Consider the following 20,815-nt stretch of genomic DNA (forward strand, 5'->3'; position numbering starts at 1 on the left):
GATTTTTTACAATCATACAATAAAATTAAACAGAACTATAGCTTAAATTGCACATAAATGGCCATTTCTAGTTTGAGATAAATAAATTGAGCTTGATAATTTCTGTACCATTTGTCCTTGCAAAAATAGGGAAAATAAGAACTTAAAACTGTTTTGTGCTATCTAGTTTACATATGTCAAAATAGTTCCTTATGTTTTCCAAATCTTTAGCATAACAAACCAAAAAAAATGCTATAGTATATATAAACAAGAGGCTCTCAAGAGCCTGAATCGCTCACCTTAATTTTTTTGGTTAAATCTCCCATCAATGATTGTTTTGGCTTTTCAATTTACTTAAATGTTCTTTGAATTATCCTATTTTCTTCAAAAGCAAAAAAAAAAAAAATTTTCTCCTATGTTCCATTTTAGCCATAGGAGCTATGTTATTTGACATACAAGAAAATAAAATATAAAATTTATTCTAGATACTCTGAAACTCATTTACCCTAAGTTTGGCTGAAACTGATACAGCAGTTTCAAAGGAGAAGATTTTTAAAAGTAAGTCAACATGACGAACAAATTGTGAAAAAAAGACTTTAAAGGGCAATAACTCCTTAAGGGGTCAATTGACAATTTTGGTCAAATTGACTTATTTGTAGATCTTACTTTGCTGATCATTTTTGCTGTTTACAATTTATCTTTATCTATAATAATATTCAAGATAATGACCAAAAACTGCAAAATTTCCTTAAAATTACCAATTAAGTGGCAGCAACCCAACAATGGGTTGTTTGATTTATCTGAAAATTTCAGGGCTGATAGATCTTGACCTAATAAACAATTTACCCCCCACGTCAGATTTGCTCTAAATGCTTTCGTTTTTGAGATATAAGCCAAAAACTGCATTTGACCCCTATGTTCTATTTTAAGTAACGGTGGCCATGTTTTTTGACGGATCAAAAATCAAAGCACAAACTTTGTGCAGGATAATCTAAGGAACAATCATGCTAAGTTTCATCCAAATCCATACAGTAAATTTCAGAGGAGAAGATGTTTGAAAAATTGTTAACGACGACGACGGACGCCAAGTGATGAGAAAAGCTCGCATTTCCTTTTAGGAAAGGTGAGCTAAAAAAGGAAATTGTTAATTGTTATCATATAAAACCTGATCATTAATTGTCAGATTCATTTACAAAAAATACAGAACCATATATCTAAAAGATACAATTAAGATTAAACCACAATACATAATCAAAATCCATCTCTGGGAAACAAATGCTATCTGTAAAACAGTTCTGCGGTTTTAATGAACTCACCCTGCTTTTTAAATCAATTAAAGCTCACTTTTCCAATCGACAACATAATGCTTATATTGAAAAAGAGAACTTTTGACATTGCTGCCAAGTTACATATCTCAGACATTTTGTGAGGACAAAATTATTTCCTTTTTGTTTGTAATTAAAAGATTTCTTGTTTGCCTGATATTTCAATATTATTTTTGGCTTACTAGTAAAACACCCAAGTTTTTTAATACATTTGCAGGAGTCAGTTTCTATGATACCAATATTTCAAGCCATCATCACCTACATTATAATTACAATTTTTTTGGCTGTAACTCAAATCTACATCTACTGCAAAAATAAATATATTAGGCCAGAAACTTAAATAAATAAAGACTCCACGAAATGATGAAGCATTTCTAATCATTTACATGATCTAATTACTACATTTTCCTAATGTTCATAAGATAAACACAATAAGATATGAAATTTGAAGACTTTGTCATAATGAAGGAAGAGCTACTGTCAACCTTTAAACAAACATTTTAGTATGACAATAAACAGAAGAAAGATTGTCCTCTTTAGACTCATAACAACAACAGAACAAGTTGTTTGATCTGATCAATAAATGGAAGCATGTCAATTATGGATTTTATAAAATGATACACTTATCTTATTTATATTCATGCATAAATAAATGACAGTTGCACAAAACAGACTAAAAAGTGCATCAGCTCAGATGCATGTCTGACATGAAACCATTGTAAACATTTAAGTATATGTAGATAGAGTTGTCGTCAAATCAAGTAAAATTTCTATTATGACCTTCAACTATGAATTGGTGCAAACTGTCTGAACAAAAGTTATCCAAAAATGACAGAACTTCTTCACAGCCATCATTTATACTACCAAGGAAAAAATACAAAAACCAAATCTCATATCATACATGTTCATTATGTCTATAATCCTCTTTTAAGGAAAACACTGATTTACATCTTGAATGGCTGTTCTGCATACCGGACAAGGCTGGTCTAATGCCTCAATCTGTGTAGCACATGCCATACAAAATGTATGACCACATGGTATTATAACTGCAGTTTTTGGTCGATCCACACACACTGTACACCTTTGTGAATTATCATCATGCTAAAAGACAAGAAATTATAATATTACATTAATTAACAGTTTGGCATAAAATTGGTAGCTGATATACCTAAAACTAAGGTAAAAAATTGTGTCTGATTGTCAGATTTTTTATTTTAACAAAGATAATCGATAGAATTTTTAGTTGTTAGTAAGCTTTTAATGGAAGAAAAAAATAAAAATTGGTCAGTCTAAAATGCCCAGGTTGGTTTAGTGATTTTTGAATTAGGATCGTAGTTGAAAACTGTGTGATCAGGAGATTATTACAAAAAAATACACTGTTTATATTTTTTACTGGAAAATAACTATGCTTCCAAATTTGAAAAAAAAGAGATATATCTCTTCAAACAATTCCAAAATAGCCTGTTCAGAACTTAAACATGTGTGTTAGCTTACCTTCCTGTAAAGTTTTACAGACCTAGGTTGAAAACTATAGAGTTGATTACACGAAACTAATGCAAGATTTTTTTCACCCATTTTTTTAAACAGGCTTGATAAATGTATGCATATATCTGAAGAAGCAAGAAAATGTGTTTCTGTTACACTTGCTTGGCATATATTTGTCATGAACCCCAATATTAAAACATTAATATACTAGATATGAATACAAATACAAAGAACTGCATAATCATGTAATTGTTAAGCTGAAGCCTTGCAAATTGTTAACACATTCCCCATTTTAATTTTTATACCCCGCTTTTTAAAGTGGAGGTATGTAGTGATGGGAAAGTCCGTCCTGCACACTATGTTTCATTTTATATCCCCTACTCCTCCTTAACCACTTGTCAGAACGAAATGCCATTGTGCACCTCCTATTTTGTTTTTGTGAAAATCATTTTTGGAGTTTCTATTTGAAAAAACATGGGACTTAGCTATTGCCATGAAAAAGGGGCATCCATGTTGTATCCTTCTAAACCACGGATTATAATTTAATGAAACTTTCCCAGATTTTTTTATGATATAATGCAATTGTGCACCTATTTTGTTTTTGTTCAAAATCATTTTTTGGATTTCCATTTAAAAAACAATTGATAAAACCTTGGGGTATCCATGTTGTATCACCAACTCCTCCTAAATCACTTATTATAATTTAATGAAACTTTCTCAAGATTTTTTATGATATAATGCTATCATGCACCTCCTATTTTGTTTTTGTTCAAGGTAATTTTTTTTAGTTTTTATTTCAAAAACATGGATTTTTACCATTGCCATATAGAGTGGGGCGCTCATATTCGCCATGGACACAATTTCGCCGTTTTATGATTTTGAGGTGTAAAAACTTCAAAGGATGGTTGAAATGGAATAAATATGCCGTTAAATTATATTTTTATAACAAATATGATTAATTTTGAAAATGAGACTAAATTTCGGCACTTACGGCAAAGGACCGAAAAATGGACAACGATTTTCACACAATTTCCTGAATGACAAAAACGATTTCAAAGAAGCATTCCTTAGGGTGCTATAAACAGTTTCGTATAAAAAACTAGTGGTTATTCCCCGACTAAAAATAACCATGGAGGGAAACCCCTGTTTATTTACTCAATTGGTGAAAAAGTATCATGTTTTTTGTATTTGATTGTAAAAATTAGTTAATTAGCTTTCAATTAAAACAGGTTCATTGATTGAAATAATTTTGAAAATTATATTAACTTTACATGTTTTGAGGGGAGACAACACTGTAAACATCCTCTTTTTTTGGCAGTGAAAATTGAAAACTTATTTGCAGCCACTGTAGCTCTTTTCGGAGCAGAAAACCGTACCCTGAAACAAGATTTTTTTGAAAGGCCAGGTAAAAACCTACAAATTTCATACAGTTTTGATTATGTAAAATGTGCATGGATCATGTCTTCATGGGTGTGCACATGACCTGGTTTCAAGTTTTTTATGTTCAAATTAGACCTTTTGTCCCCCATGTTCATTGGATGGAATATTTTTAATATATTAAAAGTACACATTATTTTTATTTCATTATAAACTAGAGAACATTCTGATTCCAGTGATATCTAGTTTTATACAAGTATCTTTATTAATCAGTCCACCACTAAGGGTCACTTATGCATGGTCCCTCAAAATGTGACGTCATAGAAAAAAACTGTTGATTGCACCCTTAGTAATTCTTTGACTGATTGCCCTAAATTTCAGTTTTTTACACCTTTCAAATGTCTGCTATTCGTCTATAATGAAATTTATTTGATAAATATTGTTTAAAGCTGCAGTTATTTGGTATTAAATAGATATGTAAAAACGGCGAATATGTGTCCCCCCTTGACAAAAAAATAGGAAATTTCAAACACCCTTTAATCCAACTTTTCAGATGATTTTACTCAAAACAAACACGTTTTCAAGCTAAGAATATTTTGCATTTGAAGTTATATTCATATAGAAATATCAGTATACTTCAAAAACATAAAGACCTGAACATAAACTGAAGAAAACATTGAAAGATATGGCGAAAATGAGCACCCTACTCTAATTGGGATACTCATTTTGTATGAACAACTTCTCCTAAACTGCTAATCATTATTTAATAATTACATTAGATGTATGTTTCATTATAATACTTTATTTTGATTGGCTAACGGCACATCACTTGTTATTCCGTAAACAATTGCATCACTCAATAAAACTGTGCATTCATGATAGCACGTGGTCCCACAATAAAGTACACAGGTGAATAATATACAAAATTTATAAAATTCGTGTTTTCATGATCATAGCTAAAAAATGTAATTATAAGTATTGAATGCTTCTTTTTGTAACTTTATAGGGTTGTAAAAGCGTTGACCGTGCGCACATTTTTAGTATGAAGCGCTTCTGCGCTTCATACAAAATGTACTTCGGTCAACGCTTTTACACCCCAATAAATTTACAAAAAGAAGCATTCAATTCTTAAATGAAACTTTTGGAAATTCTTAATCATATAATACCATAGTGCACCTCCTATTTGGTTTCTGGTCAAATTGATTTTTAGAGTTTCCAATACCAAAACATCAACTTTGCAAGGAGCAGGGGTATAATTTTGTGAGCTCTGATCACAGTACCTCTAGTTTTTTCTATGTTAAATAATAATGATACCCCTCATAAAAAGTATACAGATAACAGGAAGTTATTAAGTGATGAAACTGAAAACATATATGGCTCACTCATATTAACCTTTATACCACATTTCAGAAAGCACAGATAAGTTACTAAGTAGCGTTCATTTCACATGTTAAGTAATGAATCTTAAAATTTTACATGGTATAGAACACATTTCTAGCATTGATACTAAATTCCAGAAAGATCTTGTATGTAGTTCTAAAGAAAAATAGAACGGAAATTTTCAACTATGTATAAAAGAATTTAGTGTTTGAAAGTTGTTGAGTGATGAATCTGAAAACACAACATAGCTCACTCATATAAAAAAAAATATTTATGAGACAGACATGCTGAAAGAAAACAGTTTGGTCCTCTTTTATGAAGGGTATACATATTTTTATGAATTTAGAAACATACTAACTGTGGTAATTGACCTGTGCATGAAGTCTTTCGATACGCTGACAGTTGGTGTATCTAGCTGTATCCAGTCTGCAGGAGAGACATGTGTACTGGCTTGCGTGGTCAACGTGCTATATTGGTTACTTGCTGATGGGGTCAACATGCTATATTGGTTACTTACTGGTGGGTTCAACATGCTATATTGGTTACTTGCTGGTGGGGTCAACATGCTATATTGGTTACTTGCTGGTGGGGTCATAGTGGTATATTGCAATTGGTAAGTCTGCGACGAAGATGGAGTGGCATTTTGAGGGGAGTTCCTTGAAGTTGATAGTGCTGGTAGTTCTATATCACTGTCTTGACTGTCAGAACCAGATTGGACCTCAAATTTAGGTATCTGCAATAAAAAATTATTATAAATACTACATATATATGAATTATAATACTACATGCACCTTTAAATTCTGAAGTCCAGTTTCACTAATTACAATTAAGGCAAAATATGTACTGTGTGCCACATTTTTAGGCTTTTAGGTTTGCAGAAGCCTCCATTAATATTTGTTACCTATTTTGAACACAGACTGTTTCCAAGTTGGATGATAATTTCTTCCATGTGTGGTAATTTAGTCAACCAAGAACATTTATCCACACTACACAGTACCCCAATTGCACTTTTATCCATGTTCAGTAAACCATGGAATTGGGGTCAAAATTCTAATTTGGCATACAAATTAAAAAGATCACACCATAATGAATATTTGTACTTTTAATTAGTTTTAATTCTATATGTCACTCACTTGCATTTTTTGGCAAACATGATGAACAAATTGTGTAAAATTGTATTTAAAGGGCAATAACTCCTTAAGAGTTCCCTCCACAACTTTTGGTGAATGTGTCACTTTAACTCCTTGTCAGATTTCTCTTCATGCTTTAGTTTTTGAGACATAAGCCAAAAACTGCACTTCACCCATTTGTTCTATTTTTTGCCATTGCAGCCATGTTTTTAGAAGAAACAGAAAATAAAACATAAACTTAATTCTAGATACCCTAAGAATCATTCAGCTAAAGTTTGGTTAGAATTATTTCAATACTTTCAGAGGAGATTTTTAAAATAGTTTATGAGGGATGACAATGGATGCCAAGTAGAAATGGCTAAAGCTGACATTTTTTTTAAGGAAACATGAGCTAAAAATACATTTTTTTTCAGTGGTCTAAAAGTCGACGCTAGGGGCATACCTGTCAACCTCTGAAAATGAAAAGTCAGGTCATGACCTGCATTGAGAAAAAAAATCTCAGGTCATAACGCGTACGACATTTTGCGGGCTCAATTGAAGAACAAAAATATGTTTACATATAATTTATATAGTCAATATAGTCAATATGTATATGAAACAGTTAGAACATGTATACAAGTTTATTTCAGACTATTGTTATATTCCATAGTAGCAGACTTGGCATTCTTTAAAAGAACTGCACTTGGTTTCAGTTCATAGCAATGCAAATGTGTATTCATTTTACAAGAAAGAAGAGCACACAGTGTATCCTTATTAAGATCAGCCCTAAACTCTGTAGCTATTTTCTTTACTAAAGAAAATGCCCTCTCACTGTCTGCATTGCTGTTTGGCAAAACCAGTAATGTTTTAGCAAGTTTTGACAAAACAACAAATCTTGGCTTGTTAAGAAAAATGTCATGCAACTTGGACATTTCTCCCCAAAATGTACCAATGTCAGTTTCAGGGGAAGTGCAAAGTTCATCTAATGGGGTCAACTGATAGTCACTGAACTCATCTTGTAGCTGTGTTGTCTCTCCATATCGTTACGTAGCTCAGGTAAACAGTCCTACATTTTGACTTTTGGTTACATTGAAAAAGACCGATAAAACCGAAGGTCGTATTACTTCTAAATACCGGAAACAATTCCGGTCAGAAATCCGGGTGAAACGGGTAATGTTAGAAATTCCCGGGACCCGCCGGGTAAAGAAAAACTCCCGGGTGAGAGGTGAAAATAACGGGTGTCACCCGCAAAAAACGGGTGAGTTGACAGGTATGGCTAGGGGCCATATTGATCTCATAGTAGGATATGAATGATTTGTTCATTGTTGAAGACGCTACATTGACAGACAAGTTGAACAGAAATAAAAGCCCTGTTTATTGATAATTTTTATTTTTTCTATGCATTTTGTAAGTACATTTACTAAATATCCCTTTATTTTCTAAAAGTGTTGTAAATGAGATTCTGCTTAATATGCAACAAAACCTTTTAATCACACATGAAAAAACAATGCAACATATAGTGATCCATAATTTGGTTTACTCATACCTTTTCTTTTGTGTGTAAATACAAGTGTGGTTTGTCTTTTCCATATTCAACCAACTGTGTAAAGACTGCCCCTTCACCCTTATAGTTTCCAAGGAAATACTCCATCCTGTGGAGTTTTCCTTTGAAGTTTTTCCCATTTGGAAAAAAAATATGGACCATCTCCTGGAGGACTTGGTTTTGTGTCAAACATTTGTTCATTTGGATGGGTCGAGGCCCAATGTTGAAGTGTTTTGTACTGTTCTTCATTAGAACATACTTATTAATTGAATAAGAGAAGTGCTGCCAACCAATTATCACAGCCTTCGTTCTGCTCCCTGATGTTGTTTTCTTCTGTAAAAATGGAATAAAATTAATTTATAAATCTTTTTGAATAGTTGAAACTTGATTAATTTTTATATTATAATATGAGCATATGAGCATTATTTTTTATATTATAATATGAACAATAACTTGCACATAATATTGTGCTAAGCAAATTTTTTTTACCTCCCCTTTAACTCAGAAGAATGGCTGAACAGATTAAAAAAAATCGATGTATCAGGAAACATGAAGTTGGAAATGAAAACATTTGAAAAATTCTCACATTTTACAACTCATCACTGTTAAGCTGGTGGCCAAGTATGAAGTCATTCCAAGCATTCATATCAGAGAAGTTTGTAAAAAAAATTGAAGTTCATTTACATATTGATTTTTTTTTTAAAGTTATGATGATCAGCAAACAGGAAAGTATATCTGAGTATCAGCAAACAGGAAAGTTATATCTGAACTAGATGTGTCAAAGCAACACCAATGGCCCTGTCCCAAAAAGTTGAAAAATCTGCAATTTCAATATAAACACATGTGGACATAATGGTAGTCTCACATATCAAAATTCAGCTCAAAATCTGGAGGCGTATAGAATAAAAATCTGTATAACTGTGATTTTCAACAATTTATCAAAGGTCAAAGCCGGTAATTTCATCAAAAATTAGCAGGGCAGAACAAAACTAAAAGTTGACCTGTAACTCATTATGGTTAACTCACATACCAAAAATAAGCCCAATATCTGAAGGTGTTCAGAAAAAAAAGACAGTATAACTGTCATTTTCAAAAAATTCTCAAAGTCAAAAGCACGTATAAATTTCGTCGAAATTAGTGGAGCGGAACTAAACTTAAACTTGATCTGTAACTAATCCTGGTTAACTCACATACCAAATAGCAGCCCAATATCTGAAGGTGTTTCGAAAAAAAGTCTGTACAACTGTGATTTTCATGTTCTTTTTTTAGCAATGGTGGCCATGTTTTTTGACAAAATGGAATATAAAACATTAACTTTAATCTAGATACACTTGGGATCATTTAGCTTAAGTTTGGTTGGAATTTGTTTAGTACATTTTTGTAGTTTCAAAAGAGAAGATCTTTGAAATAGTTTAAAACGACGACAATGGAGGCCAAGTGATGGCAAATGCTCACCTTTCTTTTTGATTCCTTTGGGAAAATATACATTTATTTTTTATTTTTTTATTTCAATTGTTGTTCACAATTTAACAGATGACTTTGTCTGCTTAACAAAAGCAGAGCAAATGTTCATACATGTATCTGTACTATCTGATTAGGCATTTAATGATTCTGGAATAAATATAAAAAAACTTCAATTGCACAAATTGGAACTTTGAACAAAAGAGGTTAAGAATTTAAAAACCTTACCTCAGCTGTTGAAACTCTGCTGGTGGTCCTACACTTTTCTATATATGACATCAACCTTGGGTTTATCCCTTAAAATATCAAAAAGTACAAGGGGTTAAATGCTGTCCTATTAAGAATTCCCATTCAAATCATAGATTTGATTGATTCAAGGTGTTTTAATACCACTTAACTTAGCACCACTTTTGGGTTACTGTGGATTTATTATTATTCGTTGGATACCAATTTTCGTGGATTTCGTGGGAATAGGTGAACCAGGAAATTAAATGTTCAATGAATGACAAATTTTCTAAAGGCTTGTATAAAGACTTCAGCAAAACCACGAAATTAAATATCCACAAATATGTAAGTTTTCCTTCATCCACGAAAATTGGTGCCCATGAAAATAAATGAATCCACAGTATTCAATTCAAGTCAGCCAGTTTTTTAAGGGAGGAAGCCAGACTGCTGGAAAAAACTGCAGACCTTCAATAGGAAAACTGAAAATCCTAGTAAATAAACATGATAAAGATTAGAGTCGCATGTACCCACCCAAGCAGGGTTCGCATGCTCAAGCTCAGTGTTGACTTGTTATGTTGAGCCTAGGTGCTGATGGGTTATTTTTGTCCTCCGTGATTGTGGAAATTTCCGTGATTTGATTTTACATGGATTTATTATCCATGACTCGTGATTAGTGCTTTTTTTGTGACACATTTATTCAATTTGATAAACGTTCTCAATGGTGAAGGTTTTAAATCTTTGTTTTTGCATGAACAGTGTTGAATGTGTTAAACTGTTATTTTTTGGGAACAGTTTTGGGGTATTTCCTGTGAACTGTTATCAGCAAATTAATTTTGTGAACTGTGATGACAACCCCCCATTACCCCCCTCATTGATTATGACCAGGTCCCTTCAAATAATAGATCTAAATTTAATGTACCATGGGGCCAATTCATATATCCAGCATTCTTAAACTGTCCTGGATCATTATATCCCCCTTCTGGGCACCTTTACCATAATTCTCTCTCTTTACCTCAAAACCCATTATTTCTACCTCCAACTCTAAAGTTTGGGGATGTAACAGCAGCAGGTTGACTTGAGGACGAAGATCAGCAATGAAAGTGCTGTTCCTTTGCTTTTTTATTTTTCTTGTTCATGTAACTGATTTTGTGTCATGACAATGGGTTCCCTTAACTGTTTTTTCTCAAAAGTATATCATGAAACTTAAGTAAGAGCTCAATATGTGCAAGGGATTTTTCTACCAAAATATTTGATTATAGCTCATGTTCCTTTTCATGCACACACCAAACAAGTGACAGAGAAGAGTGAGCATAAGTTAACTTTAAATACATTTTGACATGGATGGAGAGTTATCTTATTGGCACTCATACTACATCTTCTTATTTATATACTGTGAAAGTACTTTAATTCGTGGATATTAATTTTCGTGGTTTAAGCAATTTTTACATGTTCGTGGGTTTTTAAATTCCTGGATTTCAGTTTTCTAAAAAAAATTAAATTAAAACCTTATGAACGAAGGTTACAAATAGTCTGGATTGAAGGAAATTGCAAAGAAAACATTGACCCGTGTAAATCGTAGTGAAAACACTAATTAACCCAAGATAAAGTGATCAACAGATTAAGGACCATCAAAGGTGTTAATTAGGCCATAAACATGTCACCTAAATAAATCAGTATCATAAACAAATGCTATAAACGTATCTTGAATTGTCAAATAATTCTTATCAAAATCAAGCCCAGCATTAAACTATTATTTCTCATACATTAATGTACGAGAACTATGAGGATTATAAAATGAACACTTTATCATACTAACATATCAATATCGGAAATCTGACTTTCATCGGAAAAAAATATTTTTATGAGAATTAAAAGATCAAAAGTTATGTTCTGTGACTGCTATTAAAGTATTCTCTGATTCGAGGTTATGCAATATATTCTCTAGACCATATCAGTAGTCAAACCTTCATGGGGATCTTTCCATGTCTTCATTTGGACAATGGTTGTTTTATTTCGTTGGACACTTAAATTCGTGGATAAAGTCATCCACGAAAACCACGAAAATTGGTACCCCACGAATAAAAGTACTTTCACAGTAGATGACAGTGATCACTAAGTAGTAGACTCAGTAGAAGTAGATCATGAGAATAGATATTTTTGTGTAATCAAAACTAATATTTACTACAACACCAACTTCTTCTTATGGAAGCCCAGTGCCTTAGAACGATTTGCAATTAGATTGCAATCTTACAAACAGTTGAACATGAAGGCTTTATGAAAAAACTGACCTAATCACAAAGTTTAATATTAAAACTGTTCCTTATTTTTAAGTAAACAGACCATGACTGAGGGGTGGTGCTAAGTAATGTCTTTGAAAGCTAGGTAAATATTACTCGTATGTTATTTACATATACATTTTCATGGATCTACAATCTGTTGATACCTGTAACTTGGCATTGCACAAGGTCATGTTTTTCTCTGGCTGTTTATGACGTCTTTACACTAAATCCATTGTACGTTGGATGTGTACGGATTGAGTGTTTAGTCTTAGAGGCATGATTTTTTTATTAGTTGTTAGTGGCTTAAAATTAGCTGTCAGATAACTGTGAGTACTCTGAGATCTGTTCATTGTGTTTTTTTTGTGTCGGGATGTATAAGTACCCGGCCACGTCCACTTGTATTTTTTGCCTATCTGATGAGTTAAGCCTTTTTCAACTGATTTTTATTGTTCGCTCTTATGTTGTACTGTTAATCCACTGTCCCAGGTTAGGGGAGGGTTGGGATCCCGCTAACATGTTTAACCCCGCCATATTATTTATGTATGTGCCTGTCCCAAGTCAGGAGCCTGTAATTCAGTGGTTATCCTTTGTTTATGTGTGACATATTTGTTTTTCGTTCATTTTTTTACATAAATAAGGCCGTTAGTTTTCTAGCCTGAATTGATTTACATTGTCTTATCGGGGCCTTTTATAGCTGACTGTGCGGTATGGGCTTTGCTCATTGTTGAAGGCCGTACAGTGACCTATATTTGTTAATGTTTGTGGCATTTTGGTCTTTTGTGGATAGTTGTCTCATTGGCAATCATACCACATCTTCTTTTTTATATTTAGAAGTGAGATATTTCAATACTTATATAACTTTTTTACACTTTTCTTTAAAAGAATTCTTACTCACTTTCATCACTAGGTGTGGTGCTACTCTGTGGTGTATCTTTTTGCCAGGTTTGTCCAGGACAGAGTATCATTAAATTAGTATTCTGTGGTAGGAGTGAAAAATATGCTGCATCAACCTCAGTCCCATCTTCCTCAAGAACCACACAAACAATGGCTTCAACTTCAAACTTAGCACAGCCTATATGTATAAATAATTCAATTGAGGTACATATGAGGTACAAAGCATATTTAGTCTTAGATGCATGATTTTTTTATTAGTTGTTAGTGGCTTTGAACTATCTGTCAGATAACTGCGAGTACTCTCAAATCTGTTCATTGTGTCATTTTGTGTCAGGATGTACAAATACCCGGCCACGTCCACTTGTATTTTTGTCCATCTGATCAGTTAAGCCTTTTTCAACTAATTTTTATTGTTCGTTTTTATGTTGTACTGTTAAACCACTGTCCCAGGTTAGGGGAGGGTTGGGATCCAGCTAACATGAATAACTACGCCACATTATTTATGTATGTGCCTGTCCCAAGTCAGGAGCCAGTAAATTCAGTGGTTGTCGTTTGTTTATGTGTTGCATATTTGTTTTTTGTTCATTTTTTTACATAAATAAGGTGGTTAGTTTTCTCGTTTGAATTGTTTTACATTGTCTTATCAGGGCAATTTATAGCTGACTAAGTGGTATGGGCTTTGCTCATTGTTGAAGGCCGTAGGGTGACCTATATTTGTTAATGTCTGTGTCATTTTGGTCTTTTGTGGATAGTTGTCTCATTGGCAATCATACCACATCTTCTTTTTTATAACATCTGCTTATTTATACAAATAAACAAGTCGTCAAAATATTGAATCTTAAACAAGTATTGTAGTGTTGAGATCATGAAGATAAATATGGTATTGCCTTTTTAAATTTTTATCAAGTTTTGCATTGAAAAATATATTTTCTTTTTTGTGATCATTTGAATTTGAGAAGAAATAATAAGTTTACTATAATCGGCTGAAATGTAGTTTCATTCCATATAAAATACACCATGTATACAGACATTTATACATTTTAACCAAAAAAATGTATTGCACCAATCTCAACAACAAAATGAACAGTTTTAAAGCTATTATATTAGACATTATAATATGTCAAGAAAATAGTTCCCAATACAAAGAATGTACTTCTCATGTCAGCAATACAAATATGAACAAATGAAATGCTAAAGTCATATGAATTAAGTGAGTGGTGAAAAATAACGTGTATCCAATTCTTGAACCAATATATAGAGAATAATACATGGCAAAATCCGTATCATATGTCGTATCATCCCGAGACATCAATATCAGTCCGAGGGCCTTTAGGCCCGAGGGATGATATTGGTTGAGGGTGATACGGCATGTGATACGGATTTTGCCATGTATTATACGCTTTATCATATATTTCAACAGAAGAGTATTATATTATATGAACTGTTTTCTGATCCATAGCACTGGGTTACCTTCAGTTCTGCTTTTGTCTTGTTTCATAGCATTAAAATAACTGCTCAATTATTTTTACAAAGCACCTAGGTTACCTTACAATCTGTTGTTTTGAAAATATTTTGTTTATTATTGTATTTATTTGAGTGTTTTGTATTTTTTATAGTTGCATTTAGTGTGCCAAAAAATATGTTGTAAAAACTTGATGTTCGTGACGTCACATTCAATCTGAAAACTTGATGTTTGTGAAGTTACATACCAAACAATGACGTCATTCAAAAAATTGACCTATTTTTAGGAAAAAAATTTCTGAAGCAAAAAAAACAAAAAAAAGGTATCCGATACGGGTTTTACCATGCGATACGGGGTATGCGATACGGGTTTAGCTTTGCGATACAGGGTATGCAATACAGGGTAGGTGATACAGACTGGAAAACGCACCTTTATTAGATATACAAAATAGCTGTATTTTGTACTAAATATATGATAAATGTATATATCATAAACTTAGGCCATCTGCTAGATTTTCCCAATTTTCACACAAATATATCATATTATCGTCATTTTTTTTCTCTCTGTCTGTTATGATTTATCAAATATGGCTGGTCCGAGACCACAATTATTTCGTAGTGCAATTCTTTTAGAACATAAACGAAAATTTTAAAAAATCCCACCAGCGCTTTCTCAAAGAAACTTTTACAGTGTGTTGTACTACTTTTGGTACAAATTATATCAAAATAATAGAAAACTTCATCGTCTCTAACTCAAAATATGGACAATTTTATGTTTAGGGCGTCCTGAAATCTTTTGACAGCTTCCGAAGTGCTAATTTTAGACCTTTTTCAGCTGGACCAAATCACTACTTTCCTTTAAAATTCTGGACCGAAATTTTTTTACAATGTAATTTCACCCCTCTACTTGCAATTTGAGGCAAAACATGGAGAAATAAATTTGGAAGGGATATAAAAATTAATGGCAAGTAACCCACTGTCAACACTACGGACTATATTTGTGAACAACGAAAAATTAAGGGACAACAATAGTGGTCTCCAACCAGCTGCTCATTAAATGCTAAAGCTGAAGTTTACCGTTTGTCACCTTATAGTAAACAAATAACAAAAAGCATGGGTATTGAGCACGTGTTTAACATGCATGACATGTACAATCAGATAATTGTTTATTTTTAGTGACATATCCATGCGTATTGCGACCATCAGATTTTTACGAGGAGGGTTACGCTCAGGTCACTATGCATGTATGGAAAATATGCCGGCGAATTGCTTCCTTCCAAAATAGGTAAACTTCTTCTAAATGTGGACAAATTAAAGAATTGTCCTCAGAAAAAAGTATATGTACATAAGTTGTACATGTATAATGAAAACTATCCATTTAGTTATAAAAAACATATGCATATTTTTTTTTTAATTTGAGGTTTCTTATGACTTTAAACATTTGGTTGTTTCTTTAGGGTAGCTTATTTAAATCCAATTGGCAAATGACAGTAGTTTGGTAATTTACTAGCTAGTTTTGACTTTTAACATGTTACCAATGAATGAACATAGTTCCATTGTGGCAAGATGAACACAGGAGATTGCAAGAGATTGAAACTATTTTCCATACAATAAACATTTACAAGGGGCATATAACTCTTTTTTTAAAAGTTGATTAGCACCAATATGTAACCTAGTCCATTGATATTGATGATGTTTACCTATAGAAAAAGTTTCATATAATTCTGTTAAGAATTGTATCTTTGTGAGCTATATAACTATTCTCAATACAATTAACATTTCCAAGAGGCATAACTCTTTCAAAACAGTTGATCTGCACCAATATACTAACTTGTCCAAGACATTGTTTATACATTTATAAACCTATAATATAAGTTTCATAAAAAAAAAATCAAGACTAATACCTATGAGAGCTCTAACAATGCCATTTTCCATATAATTGATATTATCAAAGGGGATAACTCTTTAAGAAAAACTTGATTCTCACACCCATTTTCGAACTTGTTGATACATTAACATATATAAACCTATGATATAAGTTTCATACATAACTTATATAAATCTATGACATAAGTTTCATAAAATTCTTGCAAGAATTGTACATGCGAGAGACCTAACAAGACCATTTTCCATAGAATAAATATTTCTAAGGAGCATGACTTTTTTTTAAAAGTTGATATGCATTCATTTTAGAACTTGTTTGAGACATTATTGCTTTTCACTTATAAAATAAGTTGATTCTGGCAAACCCCTGAGAACTCTTACAAGGCTATTTTCCATATAATTAATATTTCAAAGGGAGATTACTCTTTTTGAGAAAGTTGATTGCCACACATTTTCAAACTTGTCTAAGACATTACTAATACATTGTAATATATAAACCTTTAAAATAAGTTTCATAAAATTCTGGTAAAATTGTACATGTGAGAGTGCTAACAAGATCGAACAGACAGACAGACACCCAGTATTTCTATGTCCCCAACAAGGCACCTCACAGAGGACAATAAAATGACAGTACTAATACATTTTCAGTATGATTGACAAAGTCTGCAATAATCAGGAAACAATCAAGCTCAAAGGTGGAGTCTGATATGAAACCCTTTGAACTTTGCCAATCATAATAACCAAATTACCTTGTCTTTCAATCACATGCATTTTTTTTTACATGCAAGCAACTAAATACACAAAATTTATAAATATCTTGAAAGAAAAATATTAAAAATTTTGACATAATTTAAGTGCTAGGGCAATTGTTTTGTGTGTATTCTATTTGGGGCATGATAATAGTTGAAGTAACAATTGTCAATATTGTAAAACATAAACCTTAAATAGACTTATTAAGAAGGGAAATAGTTAAGATACTGTTGTCAGGTCATTAAAGATTGCATATTTTGGTGTTAATATTGATTCTCTTATAGAGTCTTTGCATCAGAACTATTAAAACACATTTATCAAAAAATGGTTGTTCAGGCAAATTGACACGGGTTATGTTTTTCTCATATATGTCATGATGGTATGATACTTAACCCCTAACAGGAAGGATAGTGTCTGATATTCATATGATGAAATCATAATCTTTCAGTCAGTTTAAGTGAAGTCTGGAGCTTGCATGTCAGTTAACTGCTAGTAGTCTGTTGTTATTTATGTATTATTGTCATTTTGTTTATTTTCTTTGGTTACATCTTCTGACATCAGACTTGGACTTCTCTTGAACTGAATTTTTAATGTGCATATTGTTATGCGTTTACTTTTCTACATTGGCTAGAGGTATAGGGGGAGGGTTGAGATCTCTTAAAGATGTTTACCCCAGCCACATTTTTGCGCCTGTCCCAAGTCAGGAGCCTCTGGACTTATAGTCTTGTATTATTTCAATTTTAGTTTCTTGTGTACAATTTGGAGATTAGTATGGCATTCATTATAACTGAACTAGTATATATATATTTGTTTAGGGGCCAGCTGAAGGACGCCTCCGGGTGCGGAAATTTCTCGCTACATTGAAGACCTGTTGGTGACCTTCTGCTTTTGTTTTTTCTATGGTCGGGTTGTTGTCTCTTAGAAACATTCCCCATTTCTATCCTCAATTTTATGTACAAATCTTTGTAAGACTTGGGGGAACTGTATATATATGTGGATTACAACCATCTTTCTACAAGATTTACTGCTGGATACAGAACAAGTTTGATAATACTCAGTAAGCCTAAGTTGTAGATTTTGTCCTCCAATGGTTTTTGTTCCAATCAGAGTTGAATAATAATGTTTGTAGTGTACAACATAAAAAAAACAATAAGGTCTTCCACTTACTGAAAATAGGGGGAGGGGTACCTTGAATGTGTGTGTTTCATTAGATTCAATTTTGGTGTAAAGAAAGATAATTATCCCTTAAAGTAAAATAAATCTAAAATTGCTGATGGTGTAGAAAACTGGAAATAAGACACATGTATCTAATGTTGCAATTTTAGCTGTTATGCTTTTATGTGATGCTATTGTTTCAGAAAAAGGGGAGAAGGTTTGGATCCATTAAAACGTTTAATCCTGCTGCAAATGTTTGCACCTGTCCTAAGTCAGGAATCTGATGTACAGTAGTTGTCGTTCGTTTATGTAATATATACGTGTTTCTCGATTCTCGTTTCTCGTTTTTTTATATAAATTAGACTGTTGGTTTTCCCGTTTGAATGGTTATACACTAGTAATTTTGGGGCCCTTTATAGCTTGTTGTTCGGTGTGAGCCCAAGGCTCTGTGTTGAAGGCCGTTCATTGACCTATAATGGTTTTACTTTTTTCTTAATTTGTTATTTGGATGGAGAGTTGTCTCATTGGCACTCACATCACATCTTCCTATATCTATTTGATAACAAATCAGAATATTTTAAATAAGTATGTATTAAATTACATGTATAAAATAAATATTAATACAGCATAGAAAATAAAATTCTAACTTACATGTATTTAAAAACTCTTCATAACCTGTAGTGGAACAGACAATACCTTTTCGCTGCTCTCTGGTGTTGTTACAGGCTTTAAGAGGTCTTATCACAAGTTGGGCTGCCATTCTTCTCTCCTAAAAGTAACACTTGTAATCAGAGAAAATATAATTTGAAAAAGTTACAATGCCAATAACTATTGCAATAGCAGATCATTTTAAGGGTTTTGTTTTTAATTTGTTGGATCTTTCAACTGCATGCATTATTCAAAAAAAAAAATGAAGAACAAAAATAAAAGCCCCGTTAAAATAATTATTCTAACTATTTTTGCAATTTTGTCCTATATGTACACATTTATACATATCCCTTTATTTTATATTAATAATTATCCTGGGGATTCCCTTTTTTTTTGCTGGACTTTCCTTTTCCAAATTTGCAGAATCTGCTCCTGTACAGTGGTGGATCACAATTTTTTTGAAAAGGGGGTGGGGAGTAAACAGTTTGATATTAACTTTGAATTTTATAAAAACCCAGCCTCCGCTGTACTACCAGCTCTATATACTTGCATGTGTAGCTTATGTAGCAATATTAAAGTGTAAATATTTTTAAAATATAGATAAAAACCAATAGAGAGCTTAAAACTTTTTATTGCATACGTCATGTTTATGCTAAATTTCCCTGTGCCTCTCTCCAGTTGCCACTGATGCCATATTTATAACTGCATGTATTCCTGGCCCTGCAACCTAAATATTCAGGCACACAACATTAGAGTTTAATAGGGGGAGGGGCTGGTCTTTTCGTGAGAAAAAATTGGTTGCTTATATGGTAAACGGACAGAAAGTCACAGGACAAAAAGTCACAGGACATAAAGTCACAAATTTGACAGGACAAAAAGTCACAGGACAAAAAGTCACAAATAATTTTTTGACAATTGTTGGAATATATAAGAGAAATATCTTGAAAATATTTACTTTTTAATACATATATTCATATTAAAGTTAATGGAATTTATCATTCTACTTGAAAAATGAAGATTTATTTTATTTTAATCATGCAAAGGACATATTTCTTGGCACCATGAAGCCATTTAACTTTAAGTGCCAATCTACTTTGACATTTTGTTTTCTTAACAATTATTTGATCATCTTTGATATTTTTTTGATAAATTTTGCTTACAAAGTTGGTTAATATACAATATATCAAGAAAAACACAAAAATATTTTTGTAAAAATAAGCATTTTTTATTCAAAGAAAATAATCAGAAAAAATGAATTGTGACTTTTTGTCCTGTGACTTTTTGTCCGTGACTTTTTGTCTGTGACTTTTTGTCCTGTGACTTTCTGTCCTACATTCTCTTATATAGGGAATCACTAAAGCGTGACTGGAGCCCCCCCCCCCTTTTATAGGCCAGTCAGTCCCCCTCCACTTTTACAAGAAGTTCTGGATCCGCCACTGGTTTATATTTTTTTCATCCAAGTTCTGGCCAGATATTTTTTCCTCAAAATCACCAAAATAACGGTCCGTGACTCAGATTCAGCAATTAAGACACTGTTCTGGACCTCAAAATGCATTAAAGGAATATTTAGCAAATCTTAATTTGTAAATACATTTACCTCTACTTCAGATTTATCGAAAGACTCTGTATTATTACTGAATTATTGCAATACAATAAATTGTATAATTTTCAATGACTATTGATTCGACTGCAGGAGTTCAACGAAAGATAGGGATATTATGTAAAAGGGAATGAAACGGTTGTTACGCATGTGTGTGTATCCACGTGGCTTCGTACCAAATTAAGCCAATTAAGTCATATCGTGACGTCGATAGAACCCAACTAGATCTAAAAAAAAAAATAGATTGACCAAAACAAAAA

The 20,815-nt window shown here is 32.5% G+C and overlaps 1 protein-coding gene across 1 annotated transcript; it reads right to left on the reverse strand.

The window, feature by feature from the left end:
• Nucleotides 1-1,054: 1,054 nt before the first annotated feature.
• Nucleotides 1,055-19,326, reverse strand: LOC143056970 (uncharacterized). The gene is made up of 6 exons (XM_076230184.1): nt 18,959-19,326; nt 13,059-13,235; nt 9,888-9,955; nt 8,202-8,531; nt 5,905-6,279; nt 1,055-2,405 (listed from the first exon to the last, which is right to left on the reverse strand). The coding sequence occupies exons 1-6, from the start codon at nt 19,065-19,067 to the stop codon at nt 2,232-2,234; spliced, it is 1,233 nt and encodes a 410-aa protein (XP_076086299.1). The 5' UTR covers nt 19,068-19,326; the 3' UTR covers nt 1,055-2,231.
• Between the last annotated feature and the right edge of the window lie 1,489 nt (nt 19,327-20,815).

Source organism: Mytilus galloprovincialis, chromosome 1 (genome assembly GCF_965363235.1).
Source record: "Mytilus galloprovincialis chromosome 1, xbMytGall1.hap1.1, whole genome shotgun sequence".
NCBI classification, from domain to species: Eukaryota; Metazoa; Mollusca; class Bivalvia; order Mytilida; family Mytilidae; genus Mytilus; species Mytilus galloprovincialis.